At 44.1% G+C, this 20774-nt stretch overlaps 1 protein-coding gene across 1 annotated transcript; it reads left to right on the top strand.

The window, feature by feature from the left end:
- The first annotated feature begins 775 nt into the window (after positions 1 to 775).
- LOC111973024 (protein HEG) lies at positions 776 to 20573 on the top strand. Its single transcript, XM_070448184.1, has 13 exons — positions 776 to 1300; positions 8580 to 10122; positions 10291 to 11403; positions 11599 to 11715; positions 13385 to 13522; positions 14776 to 14879; positions 15624 to 15679; positions 15907 to 16067; positions 16805 to 16939; positions 19239 to 19281; positions 19384 to 19421; positions 19604 to 19691; positions 19891 to 20573. Exons 2-13 carry the CDS (start codon positions 9714 to 9716, stop codon positions 20099 to 20101), a joined length of 2613 nt encoding a protein of 870 aa, XP_070304285.1. The 5' UTR covers positions 776 to 1300; positions 8580 to 9713; the 3' UTR covers positions 20102 to 20573.
- Positions 20574 to 20774: the final 201 nt, after the last annotated feature.

Raw genomic sequence — 20774 nt, 5'->3', positions numbered from 1 at the left:
GGATGGCTGGTCCCATCACAGACCATAGTAGCCTGGTCCAAGATCTGTTGTGCTGTCTTAACAACTCGTGACAATGACCATAGGAGTTGGCAAAACAGCACTTGACAGATCTGGGATGAGGCTAAAGTAGTGTCTCATTCTAGGCCTTATAGACAGATTATAAGCAGTCAGACTGAAAGCTGAAATCCTACTCTACTGACATCTAGGGAGTTTTTCCTAGCCACCGTGCTTCTACATCTGCATTGCTTGCTGTTTGGGGTTATAGGCTGGGTTTCTGTATAGCACTTTGTAAAAAGGGTTTTATAAATAAATATGATTGATCTGGATTTTTACAGGTCTCTGTGACTTAGTGAGGCAATCCATGGAATGTTTTCTTCCAATCTGTTTGACCTCATTTAATGTCTTTCTTCATCTGCTTGTATGTAGCTGGGTGGTTGGGGATGTCCCCATTGCAAGCAACTGTAACAATTTGCAACTTTGTTCACTTGCAACAATGTAACATTTGTAGACATATTAAGTCGACATTTCATCTGAGAGGTCTGCACTCCACACTTGTGGACATGCATGTAAAGTTTACTATAGTATCTTACACTGAATAAATCACAGCAAAATATCAGATTCAGAGATTCTTGATATTCTGAAGTCTTGTTGAGCGTAACAATAGCCCACATCCCGCGGAACCTCAGCCTACTAGGGCGGAATTGGGTGGAAACCACTATCGCTGATGTGTGTGGGAGGAGCTTGGAGCCTATGATGTGATAACAGGCTTCTGTTTCCAGCACCACTGCACCACTTTACGGTCTGAAAACGTATTAAAATTCATCGGATCAACTGATGTTTAGGGTCTCCGAAGGTATTTAAAATTATACATTTTTGAAGAATATAGTTTCTGATGGTGGCTGTGGGCACTTCGCTGCTACTTGTTTGGAATATACGCCTACCCGCCGCCGTTTTCGGGTCGTTTTGATTATGGAAACGTGTTATTTGAGTCACGTAGTCCTAGCCCGTCTTTCTCTGGTGGTCCTCTTGGTCGTTCTGAGACCCCTCAATGCGTGGACCTACACCTCCAGCAGCAACGATATGGATAGGGCACTGGTAACGGGGGTATACTTTTCTCCCCGGGTTACCAACTCTGAAGAAATAACTGCCATAACTGCCTTACCAAAATACTTGTTTACTACTCCGGCAACTTCTACGGACTTTAGGGAGGTACCATCACCATCATCTGGAACAGAACTCCACCACAGAGTCAGGCATTCCGATGAGAGTGAGACACGGGCGTTGAGTGAAGACAAATTAGGTAAGGTGCAGTATGGTACAGACATATGGAAGAGTGCACCCTTGGGCTTCGAAAATGGGACAAGAGTTCTACACACTGTCCCATCCCGTTATGTGGCAAGGGTCGCGCAGAGTGACAATATTTAAACCTCAGTCATGATTTGAGCATTGTATGTAGAAGCTATAACGGATGGTTTATTACAAGTTTATATGATTCTTGATCAACATTCCCTGGGTCCACTTGGACTAATTTAAAATAACGGCATTTAGGCTGATAACCCCAGAAAAAAAACAAGAAAACATGGATACATTTAAAATATGGATACAATGTTTGTTTAATTTGCTGACAGTCAGAAACCAACATTTAACTCACTAAATGAGTAGGTTAAATAAGGCCCTGTCTGTGGGCTATCAGAATTGTACTTGGAATTCCCCACCTGAACCTGGTGGTTTTTCCACACTGACACAAGCTTCTAACCATGTTTTCCCCCTCCTGTTTGATGGTTTTGGTGGGTTATTTTCTTGTAATCTAGTGCAGGCATCCCCTCAAAGAAAATCAACTGGCCTTGTACCCTGTCATTCACCTATATGCCTATGGACATTTGATGTAGCCTTATCTAAGCCATAATAAGGTCTTCTGATAATAGTATAATTCATCATAGTGATCATTTGAGCCAATACACAAAAATATCATAGGCAGCTGATAGCCTAAAGTACATTAGAATTATACACCTTGTATTGAACAACTTCCAAGGTTTACCTTTCAATCTAATCAATGTATTTGTTGACTCATGTTTCAGGACTCTGCTAGAAATGTTGTCTACCTCCATAAATTCTTATGAGGTATTGCCAGTGACTACATGTGGAGAAAGTGTTGACTCTTTCTGGGAATAATTGCCCAGAGTTCATTAGTTATTATAGCTTCCTTGTAAGCGTACTACGGCCACTGCCAAGACGTTTGAACCTTTATGGCACAGGGGGCAGTGTGCTTGCCTATTAACTGCAGGGTTGCTGGTTCAAGTCCAGTTCTCGTTGTCCCTTCTCAATCACTACATCGGTGGCAACAGCTGGGATAACCACAATGTCTCTCAGGCCTTTACTGGAAGAATGCCTCAGTCTGCATTGGGGTTTGTGAGAGAAGTACATTTTCCGCTTTTCCAGAAGGTGAAGAGTGTCATCTCTACGTATAGAAGTGTAACATAGTGCATTCTCCTCTGTGGCGAACAGGGCGCAAACCAGCAATCATCTGCACAACAACATGCACTAGGCCTACAGAACTCAAAGCCAACCGTTTTAGCCAGCAGAGCAAGAGCCACTCCGTGAGTGACAGTTGGCTTTAGATCAGGGAAGGTGTGATGTCACAGATGTACTCCAGCCAACATGCTATGGGCAACTATCACATCCACTTTATAAGTCACTGTCAAGAGGTCTGAGTCTGGACCTTTATGGCTTGCCCTGAAACCCTGGTCAAAAGTAGTGCACTATATAGGGAATGGGACCAGGGAATAGGACCAGAGCCCGGCCAAAAGTTATGAAGCATTTCCATACAGGATTTACCCCAGTGTTTAACCCAAAAGGCTCAGACTTTTCTGTTTCCATCTACGGGGCCGGCACCTCTGTCTCACTGGGCCATGGCTCCGGGGGACCTGCTTTCACCTGGGGCCAAAGCCAGGCCACTGATACTTTTCAGCCAGCATTTACATAACAATGACTAACTGTTAACTTTAATACCTTCTCACAAAGCATTTGTTTTGATTATGCAGAGGTTGTTGATTCTGCATGCATCAGTTCAGCTGGCGCCTCGACAAAACTCGGCTAGCCGAACCGAAAGAGTGTGCTTGCGTACTCCCTTAAAAGATCTTCACTTGAAACATTTGAAAAAAGTGGCAATAATACTGTTTGTCACTTTTGAGACGTCGTAGCCAGTAGACAGTTCCTCAAAATAGTCAGAATTAATCTAAGATAACTCAAGAAATCTGTCATGAATTTTTGCCGAAAAGATTTTAATCGCGCAATGTTTGGTGCGGTATTACACAATGAAAAAATTTACATGAAAACAAGTCATATCTCATTGAATGACAACAAAGACTTTATTGAAGAATCCCTACTGTTGACCAATTACCCACGAAGGGACGTAGACTTCGGCCCCTGAACTTCGGCTTGCCTCCAGAAAATATGTGTCTGCACGAACAGCCGAAAAAACCCTCACCGAAGTCCAAAACGAACAAAAATGTCACAAAATGTCATCATAATATATGCACAAACTTTTCCGAACTGTTTCGGCTGGGAAGCATGTGGACGCCTTTACTGTCAGCCCTAGCTATGGAAACACAATTACACTAGAGTTTGTATTAACATAAAACACTGGCAACTCACTGGTGTGGCGGTAAGTCTCCATGGAAATGCGGTGTAAATGCACTATAAAGAGAATAGGGTGCCATTTGGGACAGAAGCCATTTCATCATCATCATGAACTGGGAGCCACAGAAGTAAAAAAATAAATAAATAACTAAACACACAAAAGCTAACTTCTTGGTCCTGCCAGCACCAATAGTGCTCCATTCCAGTCTGCTTTTGATTACAGTGTACTGAATGCAGGGCTAAGCCAGCCAGTTAGGCCAGTGGACTCCATCCAGAGAGCTTTAGTTTAGAGGCAAATGGCTTAATTCTCTAAGAGTGCGTCACAAATGAAACCATATTCCCTATATATTGCACTACTTTTGACCAGGGCCCATACAGTGCCTTCAGAAAGTATTCACACCCCTTGACCTTTTCCACATTTCCACATTGTTTTGTGTTACAGCCTGAATTTGAAATGGATTAAAAGTTTGATTTTTGTGTCACTGGCCTAGTGTCATGACTTCCGCCGAAGTTGGTCCCTCTCCTTGTTCGGGCGGCGTTCGGCGGTCGACGTCACCGGTTTTCTAGTCACCACCGATCCATGTTTAATTTTCAATTTGTTTTGTCTTCATTATACACACCTGGTTTCCATTCCATAATCATTGTTCCCTATTTAACCCTCTGGTTTCCCCCTTGGTTTTGTGCGTGTTTGTTATTATCAAGTAGTCTCGTTTTGTGACTTGGATTATTTAGTCTCCTTCATGGAATATTGTTTTTGAGTAAAGTAACGGTTATTACTCATCTCTGTGTCCTGCGCCTGACTCCGCCTTACCCGCATCACCTAGACCTTTGACACCTAGACACAATACCCTATAATGTCAAAGTGAAATTATGTTTTTAGAAATGTCTACAAATTAATTAAAAATTAAAAGCTGAAATGTCTTGAGTCAATAAGTACACAACCCCTTTGTTATGGCAAGCTTAAATATTTTCAGGAGTAACAACTTGCTTAACAAGTCACATAATAAGTTGCATGAACACACTCTGTGTACAATAATAGTATTTAACATGATCTTTGAATTAATACCTCATCTCTGTACCCCACACCTACAATTATTTGTAAGGTCCCTCAGCCGAGCAGTGAATTTCAAATGGAAATTCAACCACAAAGACCAGGTAGGTTTTCCAGATCCTCGGAAAGAAGGGAACCTATTGGTTGATGGGTAAACATTTTAAAAGCAGACATCTAATATCCCTTTGAGCATGGTGATGTTATTCATTACACTTTGGATGGCGTATCAGTACACAAGTCACTACGAAAATACAAGCGTCCTTCCTAACTCAGCTGCCAGAGAGGAAGGAAACCGCTCAGGGATTTCACAATGAGGCCAATGATGACTTTAAAACAGTTACAGAGTTTAATGGCTGTGATAGGATAAATCTGAGGATGGATCAACAACATTGTAGTTACTCCACAAAACTAAACTAATTGACAGAGTGAAAAGAAGGAAGCCTCTGCAGAATACAAATATTCCAAAACATGCATCCTGTTTGCAACAACGAACTAAAGTAATACCGTAACATAAATGTTTCAAAGCAATTCACTTTTTGTCCTGAATACAAATTGTTATGTTTGGGGCAAGTCCAATACAACACATTACTGAGTACTACTCTCCATATTTTCAAGCATAGTGGTGGCTTCATGATGTTATTTATGGGTATGATTGTAATCATTAGGGACTGGGGAGTTTTTCAGGATAAAAAATAAACTGAAAGGCAAAATCGTAGATTTCCACCAGACACTAGGAGATAAATGCACCTTTCAGCAGGACAATAACCTAAAACACAAGGACAAATCTACACTTGAGTTGCTTACCAAGAAGACAGTGAATGTTCCTGAGTGGCCGAGTTATAGTTTTGACTTAAATCGGCTTGAAAATCTATGGCAAGACTTGAAAATGTTTGTCTATCAATGATCAACAACCACTTTGACAGAGCTTGAAGAATTTGGAAAATAATATTAATTTGATTTATTTAACCTTTATTTTATGGGCAAATATTATACAATCCAGGTGTGCAAAGGTCTTAGAAACTTACCCAGAAAGACTCACAGCTGTTATTGCTGCCGAAAGTGATTCTAACATGTTTTGACTCAGGGGTGTGAATTGTTTATTTCTAAAAACATGTTTTCATTTTGTCATTATGGGGTATTGTGTGTAGATGTGTGATAAAATATATATAATGACTTTTGAATTCATGCTGTATGTAACACAACAAAATGTGGAATAAGTCCAGGGCTATGAATACTTTCTGATGGCACTGTATGTCTCTGGTCAAAAGTAGTGCACTATATAGGGAATACGGTGCCATTTGGGAAGCATCCTAGGTCTCTCGCTCTGTGGAATGACTGTACCGTTGCTGTACTCTTCTTCCCACTATCTGCATACTGTCTGACAGCCTGACTGTTTGACTGTGTCATTGCCATGTGTTACATTCAGGATGTTATCTAGCACAGGCAGCGCTCTTCCTTGGCAGTGGCAGTAGGTTATTGTTCCAAAGCTCCCCAGCAGCAGTGTTGAGTTAGTGGAGAAGTGCCAGGCTGACAGACAGGCAGACAAACAGGCAGGCTGCCACAGAGTAGAGGGGTGGAGATTTCAGGCCCCAGACCATCTATAAACCCAGCTTTAGGCCTAGGTGGAGTTTGTAGGCCCTAGTAGTAGTGGTGATACGGACAGGAACACACCACACCCGGGGTGTCTGTTTTGTTCTCATACCATGAAATAGCCTACATGTGTCATCTGCACGTGTAGGCCAAGAACTGCCCTATCTTAGTAGTAGGAGGCCTAGTCATGTATCTTTACAAACGGAAACTTAATTGGAAAAAATAAAGCAATGAACATACCAATTAATTGTTAGATTTAAATTAGATTTGTATACTTTTTAGCCTGTAGTTCTGAAAGTAGCGCCCACAAGGCAAAAGTGGTCACCAAAAACTGCGTACTACGTCACAAATGTGTATGTATGTGACCGACCGGCTTGATTCGGTCTTATATAGCAAAATTTTAAATTGTGTATTTTACATTGGATAAAAGTAGAGACTCAGAGCTAGAAAATGGCATATCATACACTACAGTTGAGGAACAATGGGAAAGTAATTCTGCTTTGAAAGTTGATAAACTTGTAACCTCACTTTTGAGAAAATGGCCCTTGAATATTTTGTAAACCTACTGGAGAGCTCTTCTTCGTCAACACCCATTCTGCATCGTTTTTACCCTCTTAAGCCTTATCCCCACCCATCTCTTTAAGGATTCACATGTGAGGCCATGTACTAAACAACCAAAGATTTCAAGACTAAAGGCTGGTTTATACTACAGATATATTAATTAATTCAATCTGGAGTTCAATCAGAGCGTTGTCACAGATTATACACGTAACGTTAGCTAGCGAGCCATCCAGCTGATGTTAGCTAGCTACCTAACAGTATGCTTTAACTTGAAATGAAAATTACTTTCTGACAAAATTAGAAATGTGAAATATCTGAAAATGTAGCTAGCTAGACTGTCTTACCCGTATACATGTATGGACGTTTCTCCCTCTCTGTCGCGGATGCCATGGTTGCCCTTAGTTTGAAGATGTAATCCGGAGACAGGTGTTTTATACAGCTTTCTGTGTTCTCTTTTCAACTCCCACTGCATATTTGCAATCAAAGACCAGAATTTTCTCCATCTTCTTAGCTATCATACTCTAAGTCCACCAGGCCTTCCACTGATTTCAAAACTCGGTCCTCCAGAAAGTGGAGAGCAACACTGATATCTTAAAAAAAAAGCAGTGTTAGAAATGATTACCTACAAATACTGACCAGCTCATGTTTTAGACAGAAGCTTGCTACATGGCAGACCAATCCGAACTCATCTCCCGGCATGTCCAGCCCATCCATTATCTCAGCCAATCATGGCTAGCGGGAAGGTTCCTGCCTTTTTCCATGGCTAAAGCAACTAGGCTCATAATTTAACAATTTTATTCGTTTACAGATGGCATACAAGTTTGTTATTAAGGCACATAAAAGTTCACATGTTCCAGAAGGTATTTCTGCCAAAAAACACATTTTGATAAATAAATAATAGTTTACGTTCAAATGGCTCTCCTGTCAATTAGTGACGCTCAACATACGCCTAGTTTCCTGAAATAAGTCACATATGTGCACCCCGTCATTGCTCTCTCTCTCTCGCTCTACTGTGTGTGCGTCTTGCTAGCTGTCACTTAAATGGCGAAGGGCTGAAGCTCATTGGCTGAAACTCGAATTGTTAGAGGGCTGTCCAAATAGGGGTAAATGTAGGCAAGATGGCAGCATTCTTCCAAAAAACGGTCACTTTCAGACTAGGGATTTCGTGGCTAATTGAGGTAAAACAGTAATTCTGCTCATAGATTATGCATGTATGAACTACACATTGACACATCCATCACAAAGCGGGAGGTTTAAAAAATACTAGCGGAGCATGTCTTTAACTGACTGTTTTAAAAAAGCCCCAAAAAACTGTGAGCCAGAGAGCAAACTCTGCTTCAATATGAACCCAACCAACGTCTGCAGTGTGACAGTATTATAACATCTATGGCTTCTGCTATGTCAGCTTAAGGAAGGAAATGGCAAAGTCCCAAAGGCCAGAGTCACCTCCATATTTAGGGCCCAGGCTTTTGTTAGGGTAGACAGGCCTGGCTGCCAATTGTTCTCCACCCAAAATCAGAACAGCCGCAGGCAGCAACTCCTGACATCTTCCCTTTTAGCGTTTGAAGCAATATACAACCTCTCTGGGGCCATCTGGTGGTCCAGACAAGTTTTTGTTTTGGGTGTCTTTCTTCCCAACTTTTTATGTAGGCCTATGTTTCACATAGCTTTCCTTGAATACAGAAAACACATACCTGTCATCCTTTTTTAATTGTATTTATATATTTATTCTTCAAAGCCACTGAACAAAACACACGTCTCTCCTCGGGCTCAACCAGTTGGACATCAGAAGGAACCCTTGGTTTGTCGACGGAGCAGAGGAGCTCTACCATTGTAGTGTCTACAGAGGCTACCACACAGTGGGAGGACAAGACCAGAGTAACACTAGACCACCTACCAGAGGCCTACTCTGGGCTCCCAGCACAACTCAGGGCTTTGACTGAAACAAAACGCTCAGTAGAACTTAAGTCAGTGTCTGTTACGGAAGCCAGACCACCTCAGGACAGCCCTGATGCTGACAGCAGTCTCAGAGGGGACCAGTCCACAAACCGAGGTACTGTGAATCTCAGAGAGGACCAATCCACAACCCAAGGCACCGTGGGTCTCAGCGAGAATCAGTCCACAAACCAAGGCATTGAGGGCCTCAGAGAGGACCAGTCCACAAACCGAGGTACTGTGGGTCTCAGAGAGGACCAGTACACAAACCGGGGAACCTTGGGTCTCAAGAGGACCAGTCCAATATCCGAGGCACCATGGTCTCAGCGAGGACCAGTCCACAAACCAAGGCACTGAGGGCATCAGAGAGGCCAGTCCACAAACCGAGGTACTGTGGGTCTCAGAGCGGACCAGTCACAAACCGAGGCACCTTGGGTCTCAGCGAGGACCAGTCCAATATCCGAGGCACAATGGGTCTCAGCGAGGACCAGTCCACAAACCAAGGCACTGAGGGCCTCAGAGAGGACCAGTCCACAAACCGAGGTACTGTGGGTCTCAGAGAGGACCAGTCCACAAACCGAGGCACCGTGGGTCTCAGCGAGGACCAGCCCACAACCCGAGGCACCATGGGTCTCAGAGAGAACCAGTCCACAAACCGAGGTACTGTGGATCTCAGAGAGGACCAGTCCACAAAACAAGGCACCGTGGGTCTCGGAGAGGACGCCCGTCACAACCGGGCACCGTGGGTCTCAGCGAGGACCAGCCTACAACCCAAGGCACCGTGGGTCTCAGCGAGGACCAGTCCACAAACCAAGGCACTGTGGGCCTCAGAGAGGACCAGTCCACAAACCAAGGCACCGTGGGTCTTGGAGAGGACCAGTCCACAAACCGAGGCACCGTGGGTCTCAGCGAGGACGAGTCCACAATCCGAGGCACCATGGGTCTCAGAGAGGACCAGTCCACAAACCAAGGTACTGTGGGTCTCAGAGAGGACCAGTCCACAAACCAAGGCACCGTGAGTCTCGGCCAAGGACAGTCAACAGATACTCTCAGGCAGGACCAGTGGACTGACCTAGGAACCATGGCTCTCCCCATCCCTGTCCACACCGACCGCACCTACATCTCCTCCACTATGAGTCGAGCGGGAGAGAGGACCTTACTGTCTGTGAGCTCCAACAGCACCTCCATGTACCCTGAGGACTCCACCCGGGGCCTCCCGACGGGCCGCACCGGTGCCAGGGCTGGGGATGTCACCGACAGGATACCCTCCACCGGACCTGACCATGGGCATGACGCTACGTCTGGGTCTGACTCTCTCCCCCACTCCAACACCAACTCTTCACAAGGTAAACAACCTTCTGAAATTCCCTCTTTGTGTATTTGTATGTACAGTATGTATATGTCTACCGGGGAGAATGGGATATGCAAAATACTAATTTCCATTTCTCATGTTGTAAATGGACAAAAAGTAATCTTCTTCTCCCTCTTCCTCTTCTTCTACTTATTCTAAACAGAGTTGCCTGGTGGTTCTTCTTCCAGAGGGACCAACCCGCTGACTGGACCCCCCAATGTGACCCAACAGCAGGACCTCACCTCTCTGGTTTCGGAGGGAACCCCCTACTCCACCCCCCCTCTCAGCGTGGCTGATAACCACAGCAGACGGGACACAGACACAACAGACTCCACTCAGCCCTCCAGAAGCAGGACGTCCCAAACAGAAGATGGGGTCCCTGATTCTTCCCAGCCCCCCATCCTGTTTTCAGGACCCAGCCATCCCAGCACCAACACCTCTCAGGGAGGAGATAGAGATACTCCCTCCATCATGGTCACCGGGTCTGGCACTTCCACGGAGTCCTCCACAGGTGCCCTCAGCACCCAGGGGGGCCAGGGTGAGACAGAAGGAGTCACATCACTCCACACAGAGGACACACCTACCATCATAGGTCTGGCTCTAACTACTGCTTACCCGACGCTACGAGAAAGTGCCACCGCCCTGGACGACTTCCTGTCCCGGTTCATCTCAAGCCAGCCTCCCTTTGTCCCCAAGACAGAGCAGCCATCGCCGGCGGTGACCACAGAGGTCCTGATGTCCACCACATCCGTTACCGTTACGATGACGTCACAGGTCACTGAGGAGGAGACCTACAGATTTACTACGGCAACCAGCACCACACTGACACCCCCTCTGGCCACGACAAGGATGGTTCAGCTTAGCACCACCACCTCCGTCGAAGCCCAGACTCAACCCACCACCATCCCTACCACCATTACCACTGAGACCACTCTGGGTCTCCAGACCTCGGCTTCAACCCCCCAGCGCCCAGCTACCCTTCAGACCCAGACCCAGGAGCCCTCAACAGGGGTGAGCTTCACCGACGTCACCAGCTCCACCGATGTAACCACCTTGCACCTGGAGACCAGCACGGCCACACCGGGGAACACCACGCCCCACAGCGGCCAGGCCATCACCACCACCACTACTACAGCCTCCTCTTCCTACAGCCACAGCACCACCACCAGGAGCACAGTGGAACTGCACACTACAGGGAAACACACTGACAGGGGGACCACTGATGTAGAAGTGACCACAGCTCCAATGGACATCAGATCTACACCTCAGACACCAGGTTTGTCAACAGTCTATCTTTAAAAGCTTTTATTCTGCTAAAGTTAGTTTTTCCCTGAATTTAGCTGGAAACGTGGAATTAAGATGTGTGTATTCCCAAAGCCTAATGACTGTTGTTTGGAACAATGAAGAAAATCTATGAACTGCATTGATATGAAATGCAGTACATCAGTCTGAATCCATCTCTCTTCTTTAGGTAGTGCCTGTGAGCCCAACCCCTGTCTGAATGGAGGTGGGTGTGGACAGACCGATGGAGGGGGGGAATTCACCTGTTACTGTCTGTCAGCATGGACAGGACCTACTTGCAATGAGGGTGAGTTCAACCTACCATTCCCAGCCTTCTAGGCAGAGTTCACCTGTCCAGTGTTTGTGTTCTTTTGCCCATCTTAATCTTTTCTTTTTATTGGCCAGTCTGAGATATGGCTTTTTCTTTGCAACTCTGCCTAGAAGGCCAGCATCCCGGAGTCCCCTCTTCACTGTTGACGTTGAGATTGGTGTTTTGCGGGTACTATTTCATGAAGCTGCCAGTTGAGGACTTGTGAGGCGTCTGTTTCTCAAATTAGACACTCTAATGTACTAGTCCTCTTGCTCAGTTGTGCACCGGAGCCTCCCACTCCTCTTTCTATTCTGGTTAGAGACAGTTTGCGCTGTTCTGTGAAGGGAGTAGTACACAGCGTACGAGATCTTCAGTTTCTTGGCAATTTCTCGCATGGAATAGCCTTCATTTCTCAGAACAAGAATAGACTGACGAGTTTCAGAAGAAAGGTCTTTGTTTCTGGCTATTTTGAGCCTGTAATCGAACCCACAAATGCTGATGCTCCAGATACTCAACTTGTCTAAAGAAGGACAGTTTTATTGCTTCTTTAATCAGAACAACAGTTTTCAGCTGTGCTAACATAATTGACAAAGTGTTTTCTAATGATCAATTAGCCTTTTAAAATGATAAACTTGGATTCGCTAACACAATGTGCCATTGGAACACAGGAGTGATGATTGCTGATAATGGGCCTCTGTACGCCTATGTAGATATTCCATAAAAAATCTGCCGTTTCCAGCTACAATAGTAATTTACCACATTAACAATGTCTATATTGTATTTCTGATCAATTTGATGTTATTTTCATGGACAAAAAATTAGCTTTTCTTTCAAAAACAAGGACATTTCTAAGTGAACCCAAACTTTTGAACGGTAGTGTTTATATATTTATTTATTTATTTATTTAACTAGGCAAGTCAGTTAAGTACAGATTATTATTTACAATGACGGCCTACCAGAAGGCAAAAAGCCTCCTGCGGGGATGGGGGCTGGGGTTAAAAATATTAAATTAAATTAAAATATAGGCCAAAACACACATCACGACAAGAGAGACACCACAACACTACACAAAGAGAGACCTAAGACAACAACATAGCATGGCAGCAACACATGAAAACACAGCATGGTAGCAACACAACATGACAACAGCATGGTAGCAACACAACATGGCAGCAGCACAACATGGTAGCAGCACAAAATATGGTACAAACATTATTGGGCACAGACAACAGCACAAAGGGCAAGACAGTAGAGACAACAATACATCACGCAAAGCAGCCACAACTGTCATTAAGAGTGTCCATGATTGAGTCTAGGCGACCCTAGCAACCTGGCTGAGTAACAGAGGTGTGAACACCCTGTTTACAACCTATAGGGAGATGGATGCCTATTGCAGCAGCTATAGAGCCCCAAGTCTCTTGGCCCAGGATCAGAGAGAGTTTTAGTGAGGGTTTAATGATTCAAGTTTTGTGCAGTTTTGTGTAACTGATCTCTGTCATCTGTCCTCTGTCAGCTGTACTCTGTCCCTGTCCTCTGTCTATGTATCTGTGTTGCTTTGTTTGTCCATATGTGAAAATATCTTTATATTGCTGATTGTATTCACTATAGTCATCTTGTCCTCTATGTTCACACTGCCCTCTCTGTCCTCTGTCTCTGCTGTGTCCAGATGTGGATGAGTGTGAGAGTGGCCCCGGCCCCTCAGGCCCGTGTCCCAGTGACTCTGCGTGTGTTAACACCAGGGGCTCCTTCAGCTGCGAGTGTCCCCTGGGCCTTGACATTGAGAACGGACGAGACTGCACGCGAGGTACGACTTAACAAACAGTACATACAGCCTTTGTTGACAGTCTCATATGACGATAAAAATATAAACACTATTTAGGTCTTTATTTTTGAGGTGATGTTGTAAGACATTTTTACTACTAATTATACAACTAAACATACATGCTTTATTTACAAGTCTCATATCACATGACAATATAAACAATACGTAGGGGCTTGTTTTGGTTATATTAGATCAAATCAAATCCAATTTTATTGGTCACATACACATATTTAGCAGATGTTATTGTGGGTGTAGTGCAATGTGTGTGTTCCTAGCTCCAACAGTGCAGTAGTATCTAACAATACACAACAATACACACACATGTAAATTAATGGAAATAAGAAATATATAAATATTAGATTGAGCAATGTCGTAGTGGCATTGACTAAAGTACAGTAGAATTCAGTATATACATATGAGATGAATAAAGCAGTATGTAAACATTATTTAGACATTATTATAGTGACTAGTGTTCCATTGTTAAAGTGGCCAGTGATTTCAAGCCTATGTATATGGGGTAGCAGCCTCTAAGGTGCAGAGTTGCGTAACCGGGTGGAAACCGGCTAGTGATTCTATTTAACAGTCTGATGGCTTTGAGATAGAAGCTGTTTTTGTGTCTGTCGGTCCCAGCTTTGATGCACCTGTACTGACCTGGCCTTCTGGATAATAGCGAGGTGAACAGGCCGTGGCTCATGTGGTTGATCAGGTTATGTTATAGGTTATGTCAGCGATCATCAACTAGATTCTAGATTTTTTTTCGTAACAAGATGATTGGGGGGCGGAACATAATTACAAATAATTTGTAGACTGCAAATTGACCCAAACAGATATAATATTTTACTAAAACATGATTTCCAACCTTGCTTACATTTGTATACGATCACGTTTCTCTCTATTATGCGTCGGAATACTTTGGAACAGATTTCTTACATTAAAATCACTTGGAGTTGATTTCCTGTCCAACAATGAAAATTATAAATACATTTTTTTTTTGCTCTGAAATCTTGGGGGGGGCTAATTAAACCACCCGCGGGCCAAATTCGATGCAGGGGTTGCCAGTTGGGGGACCCTGGGTTATGTTATTAGGTAATGATAAGATAAGACACTACCAATCTTATTGATGTATTCATTCTCAATAAAGGGTTAGCTATATTTCATGAGTTGAAAGAAATTACTGTAAACTTTAGAGACAGTCTTGAACCTTAGTTAACCACAGTGTCTATTTACCTCTACAGCAAAAACTTTCTTAGGGACGTTCAGTGTCAACAACTCTTACTATGACCCACTGCTCTCCAGGAGTGCCACACTGCATGAGATCCAGAGAGAGATCAACCAGCTGGTAAGGACAGGGACAGGCTGGGAAGTAGAGTTGCAGAAGGAGGGAATATTCCCTGTATACATCCCTGAATATTCCCTGCATACATCCCAGAATATTCCCTGTATACATCCCTGAATATTCCCTGTATACATCCCTGAATATTCCCTGTGTACATCCCAGAATATTCCCTGAATACATCCCATCCTGAAAAGATATTCCCTGTAACATCCCAGAATAATTCCTGTAATGCATCCGGAACATTCCCTGTATACATCCCTGATATTCCCTGTATACATCCAATGAATCATATCCATGTATACATCCCAGAATATTCCCTGTTAACATCCCTGAATATTCCCTGTATACATCCGAATCCCTGTATACATCCCCTGAATATCCCTGTATACATCCCTGAATATTCCCTGTATACATCCCTGAATATTCCCTGTATACATCCCTGAATATTCCCTGTATACATCCCTGAATATTCCCTGTAACCAGTAAATTTGGAATCTCTCAAGAATGTTGGTATGTTTGCTAGATTACTGGGAGTTTTGCAACCCTAGTGTGGAGAGAGGAATGACTATCACTGACATTGTGTATTGTGTATTTGTTGTAGTGATGCAGCAAACCTGTTCAATCAATGTGATAGATGTATTAGGAATGTAAGGAAGATATAATTAATGTATTATAAATAATGAAATGTGATCATGCCCGACTAATAATATTTAGCCCCCACTCTTTTTTCACTCTTTTTTTTTACAGCTCAATGCCTCATTATCAATTCTGCGTGGTTACCGGCGCTCTACTTTGAGTAAAAAGTGAGTTTCTTCTTCCCCCATAAGATTGTCTTTGCACAACATGCATGACAACATTGCATGTAAAGTGTAATAAAAAATCAAGCAATACCAATACACTCTTCATACATTTAAAAGGACTTTATTGTAATGGATGTTAAATAGAACAACAACTTTACAACTCTGATGCTTTTCAGGATTTAAATGGACTTTAAATCAAGTTTGCTGTGATGTGTGTGTGTGTGTTCCAGAGGGGAAGACGGAGTTCATATCTCTGCTGTCAACATGTTCTCCCTCTCTGCTGACGTGACCAGCTCTGAGATCTACGACAGCATACAGATGTCTCTGAACAACTGTAACAGCACTGCTGGACACTGCAGAGTGGTGGTCACTCACCAGCTCTCCTATCAAGGTACAGCACTCTCTACATCCCTCAATCATGTGCCCTCATTTATTTTTTTTGTCATTTAGCAGACGCTTTTATCCAGAGCGACTTACAGAAGCAATTGGGGTTAAGTGCCTTGCTCAAGGGCACATCGGTATATATATTTTTCTAGTCGACTCGGGGATTTGAACCAGCGACCTTTCGGTTAATTACCCAGCACTCTTAACCACTAGGCTACCTGCCGCCCTTCTCATCTTCCTCCATTCATCATCCTCAGTCCTCCTCCCTCGTCTTCGAGACCAATCCTCTCCTCTTTACTCTAACCCTAACTCTTACCCTGAATGACTATAACAGCACCGCTGGTCACAGCAGAGTGGTGGTCACTCACCAGCTCTCCTATCACGGTAACAGCACTCTCTTCCTCTCTCAACTTCCTCCATACTCCGTCTTCCCCTCTTTCACCCCCAGCTTCATGACCCATCCTCACCTCTTTCCCCTAATCCCAGTCTTAAAGGATTAGTTCATCCTAATTTCAAAATTACATATTTGTTTTGTTACCTTGTAAGCAGCCTGTGGGGACAAAGGCAGAATTCAATCCATGCATTGGGTTTGTGTACACCGTCACTGCCACCATCTGCTAACTTTAGCATTTTCTAGCCCAAAAAATTATGTAAGTCATTGTATGACATTAGCATGTTTTACATTTCATACCTGACCCTGCTACAACCATCCTAATCTACCCCTCTCCTATCTCTGCCCCTCAGTTGAGAGTCTGTGTCTGGCTCAGAACACCCAGTGTCACCTAGAGCGTTCCTTCTGTGCCGACTCCAATGGGACAGCCATCTGCCAGTGTCAACCAGGGTACTTCAAACTCAACCCTGAGGACCAGTCCTGCCTAGGTGAGGCCTGAAACGAGAATAAGGTGGAGGGTAGTCCTCCATCTTGCATAGCTGAGGCCTAAAATGGGGATAAGTTGGAGGGTAGTCCTCCATCTTGCCTAGGTGAGGCCTGAAACGAGGATAAGGTGGAGGGTAGTCCTATATCTTGCCTAGGTGAGGGCTGAAATGAGGATAAGGTGGAGGGTAGTCCTCCATCTTGCCTAAGTGAGGCCTGAAACGAGGATAAGGTGGAGGGTAGTCCTCCATCTTGCCTAGGTGAGGCCTGAAACGAGGATAAGGTGGAGGGTAGTCCTCCATCTTGGCCTAGGTGAGGCCTGAAATGAGGAAAGGTGGAGGGTAGTCCTAACTTTGCCTAGTGAGGGCTGAAAGGAGATAAGGTGAGGGTGGTCCTCCATCTTGCCTAGTGAGGGCTGAAACGAGGATAAGGTGGAGGGTATCCTCCATCTTGTCTAGGTGACGGCTGAAACGAGGATAAGGTGGAGGGTAGTCCTCCATCTTGACTAGGTGAGGGCTGAAACGAGGATAAGGTGGAGGGTAGTCTTCCATCTTGCCTAGGTGAGGGCTGAAAAGAGGATAAGGTGGAGGGTAGTCCTCCATCTTGTCTAGTGTAGGGCTGAAACGAGGATAACGGTGGAGGGTAGTCCTCCATTCTGCCTAGGTGGAGGGCTAAACGAGGATTAAGGTGGAGGGTCAGCTCTCTCAATCTTGCTCCAGGTGAGGGCTGAAATATGGATAAGGTGGAGGGTAGTCCTCCTTCTTCCCCTAAGTGAGGCTGAAACGAGGAATAGTGGAGGTAGTCCCACATCTTTGCCCTAGGTGAGGCCTGAAACGAGGATAAGGTGGAGAGGTAGTCCTCCTCTTGCTAGGTGAGGCCTGAAATGAGGATAAGGTGAGGGTAGTCTCAACTTGCCGAGGTGAGGGCTGAAATGAAGGATAAGGTGGAGGGTGGTTCCTCACATCTTGCCTAGGTGAGGGCTTGTAAACGAGGGATATAGGTGGTAGGGTAGTCTTCCATCTTCCTAGTGAGGCCTGAAACGAGCGATAAGGTGGAGGGTAGTCCTTCCATTTGCTAGGTGAGGGCTGAAACGCATGATAAGGGAAGTGGTCCCTCCATCTTGTCCTAGGTGAGGCTGAAATGGAGGATAAGGTGAGGAGTCCTCCATCTTGTCTAGTTGTGAGGGCTGAGAACGAGGATAAGGTGGAGGAGTCTTCCATCTGCTAGGTGAGGGCTGAAAAGAGGATAAGGTGGAGGGTGTCCTCCATCTTGTCTAGGTGAGGCTGAAACGAGGATAAGGTGGACGGGTAGTCCTCCATCCTTGCATAGGTGAGGGCTGAAACGAAGATAAGGTGGAGGGTAAGTCTCCATCTTGCCTAGGTGAGGGCTGAAGGATGAGGATAAGGTGGAGGTAGTCCTCCTTCTTCGCCTAAAGTGGAGGCTGAAAACGAGGATAAGGTGGAGGGTACGTCCTCCATCTTTGCTCGGTTGAGGCCTGAAAACGAGGAATAAGGTGAGGGTAAGTCTCATCTTGCCTAGGCTGAGGCCTGAAACGAGGATAAGGTGAAGGGGTAGTCCCCCATCTTGTCTTTTTTTATTTGTTTTAACTTTTTTAAAAGTCATTTAGCAGACGCTCTTATCCAGAGCGACTTCAATTGGAACCGTTCATACATTTCATCTGGTCCCTCGTGGGGAAGACCCGACAACCTGGCGTTGCAAAGCGGCCAATGCTCTACAACTGAGCCACACGGGAGGGTAGCTTCCTCTTTGCCTCGGTGAGGGCTGAAACGAGGATAAGGTGGAGGGTAAGTCTCCATTTGTCTGGTGAGGCTGTTTAAACGAGGATAAGGTGGAGGGTAGTCCTCCATCTGTATGGTGAGGGCTGAAACGAGGATAAGGTGGAGGTAGTCCTCCATCTTGCCTAGGTGAGGGCTGAAACGAGGATAAGGTGGAGGGTAGTCCTCCATCTTGTCTAGGTGAGGGCTGAAACGAGGATAAGGTGAAGGGTAGTACTCCATTTTGCCTAGGTGAGGCCTGGAAGGGTGGAGCAAGCAGACGTTAAAGCATACCATAGCAAAACGTTTCGCAATGCAAAACAAAAAACACGTAGTCCCTGCGGGGTTTCAGTGCGTTTCTTCCTTTTGGTGCCTCGTGAATATAACCCAGCATCGGTCAAAGATATCTTATGTCAAATTCACTTTATTTATTTTTATTTCATTTTAGCAGGCAGCTTTTTGAAAAGAAAATGTATTATGAAACAAAAATGTTGTTGCTTTGAAATGATTGTGAAATGACATCTTACAGAATGCGGTGATGGTCTGAAACGGATCAATGGAACCTGTGTCAGGTAAGCAATGACAACTCTAATCATCTAATCCACTGGACCATTCCATTAATACATGTTATTAATGATTTTTTGGTCTTATGTTTGGTTGTTTATATCTTTCAGGTGCACATTTGGATTTGGAGGATTCAACTGTGGAAATTGTAAGTAGGAGACTTTAATGACTTAAATTATCATTTAAAAAGTGCGAGAAAAATATATAATGGAGAATCAAGACAACATTTTAATCACTTAACTCCTTAGTTGTTGTCATGGTTATTCTTTCTGCACTCACAATCACAACGTAGACCTCCAGTTTAATCATAACATTTTGTCTTTCTTCTAGTCTACAAGCTGATAGCTGTGGTGGTATCGCCAGTAGGGGGTGCCCTACTCCTTGTTCTCATCATCGCTCTCATTGTCACTTGCTGCAAGTAAGATTCCATGACACTATTTCTGTAGTTATAACCATGTAATAACACAGTAGTAAGAGGACAACCCCTAATTCCTTATTCTCAGTCCATGTTGTGCCATATTAGAAAAACTTAATTGACCACACAATTTGTAATAACTGTTATAAGTGTTTATAAAATAATTGAGTGAACTTAAAATATTTTGTGTATCTCTTTCCAGGAAAGACAAGAATGACATCAACAAGATAATTTTCAAAAGTGGCGATTTTCAAATGTCGCCGTATGCAGAGTTCCCAAAGAGTAACCGTGTTTCTATGGAGTGGGGGAGAGAGGCCATCGAGATGCAGGAGAACGGTAGCACCAAGAACCTGCTACAAATGACAGACATCTACTACTCTGTATGTATAGACACTACTACTCTGTACATATAGAATCTACTACTCTGTACATATAGATTCTTCTACTCTGTACATATAGAAACTATACTCTGTACATATAGAAACTACTACTCTGTACATATAGAAACTATACTCTGTACATATAGAAACTACTACTCTGTACATATAGAATCTACTATTCTGTACATATAGAATCTACTACTCTGTACATATAGAAACTACTACACTGTACGTATAGAAACTACTACTCTGTACATATACAAACTACTACTCTGTACTTACAGTATATGTCTATGTACTCTATGTATAAACATCTATTCTCTATAAGCACAGACATCTAGCGGTATATAAAGAAACACAACACAATGTTAACAAGACATAAACATAGCATTTCTCTAGAAGACAATAGACAAACCAATTAGACAGAAGGGCCACTACGTTTGTTATTTTTGGTCCACCATAGCAGGTAAGGATTAGCATACACCAGTCTCTTTCTCTCTCTCACCCCCCCCCGCAGCACTTCTCTTGTTCACAACCTGCCTGTTTTTCAGTACACAATACAGCACACACGCACACACACAGAACACACAACACACACACACAGCACACACACCACACACACACACACACACACACACACACACACACACACACACACACACACACCACACACACACCACCACACACACACACAACTTTGCAGAAG

Source organism: Salvelinus sp. IW2-2015, linkage group LG2, assembly GCF_002910315.2.
Source record: "Salvelinus sp. IW2-2015 linkage group LG2, ASM291031v2, whole genome shotgun sequence".
Classification (NCBI taxonomy): domain Eukaryota; kingdom Metazoa; phylum Chordata; class Actinopteri; order Salmoniformes; family Salmonidae; genus Salvelinus; species Salvelinus sp. IW2-2015.
This window is presented reverse-complemented; position numbering and strand designations above follow the sequence as displayed.

What these genes read in the sequence shown, in the direction of transcription:
- LOC111973024 (XM_070448184.1), top strand. Translation starts at nt 9,714, where the DNA reads ATGGGTCTCAGAGAGGACCAGTCCACAAACCAAGGTACTGTGGGTCTC. An exon ending in TGAGGACCAGTCCTGCCTAG is followed by an intron (nt 16,940 to 19,238) that starts GTGAGGCCTGAA and finishes GACATCTTACAG; the next exon opens with AATGCGGTGATGGTCTGAAA. An exon ending in ATCAATGGAACCTGTGTCAG is followed by an intron (nt 19,282 to 19,383) that starts GTAAGCAATGAC and finishes TATATCTTTCAG; the next exon opens with GTGCACATTTGGATTTGGAG.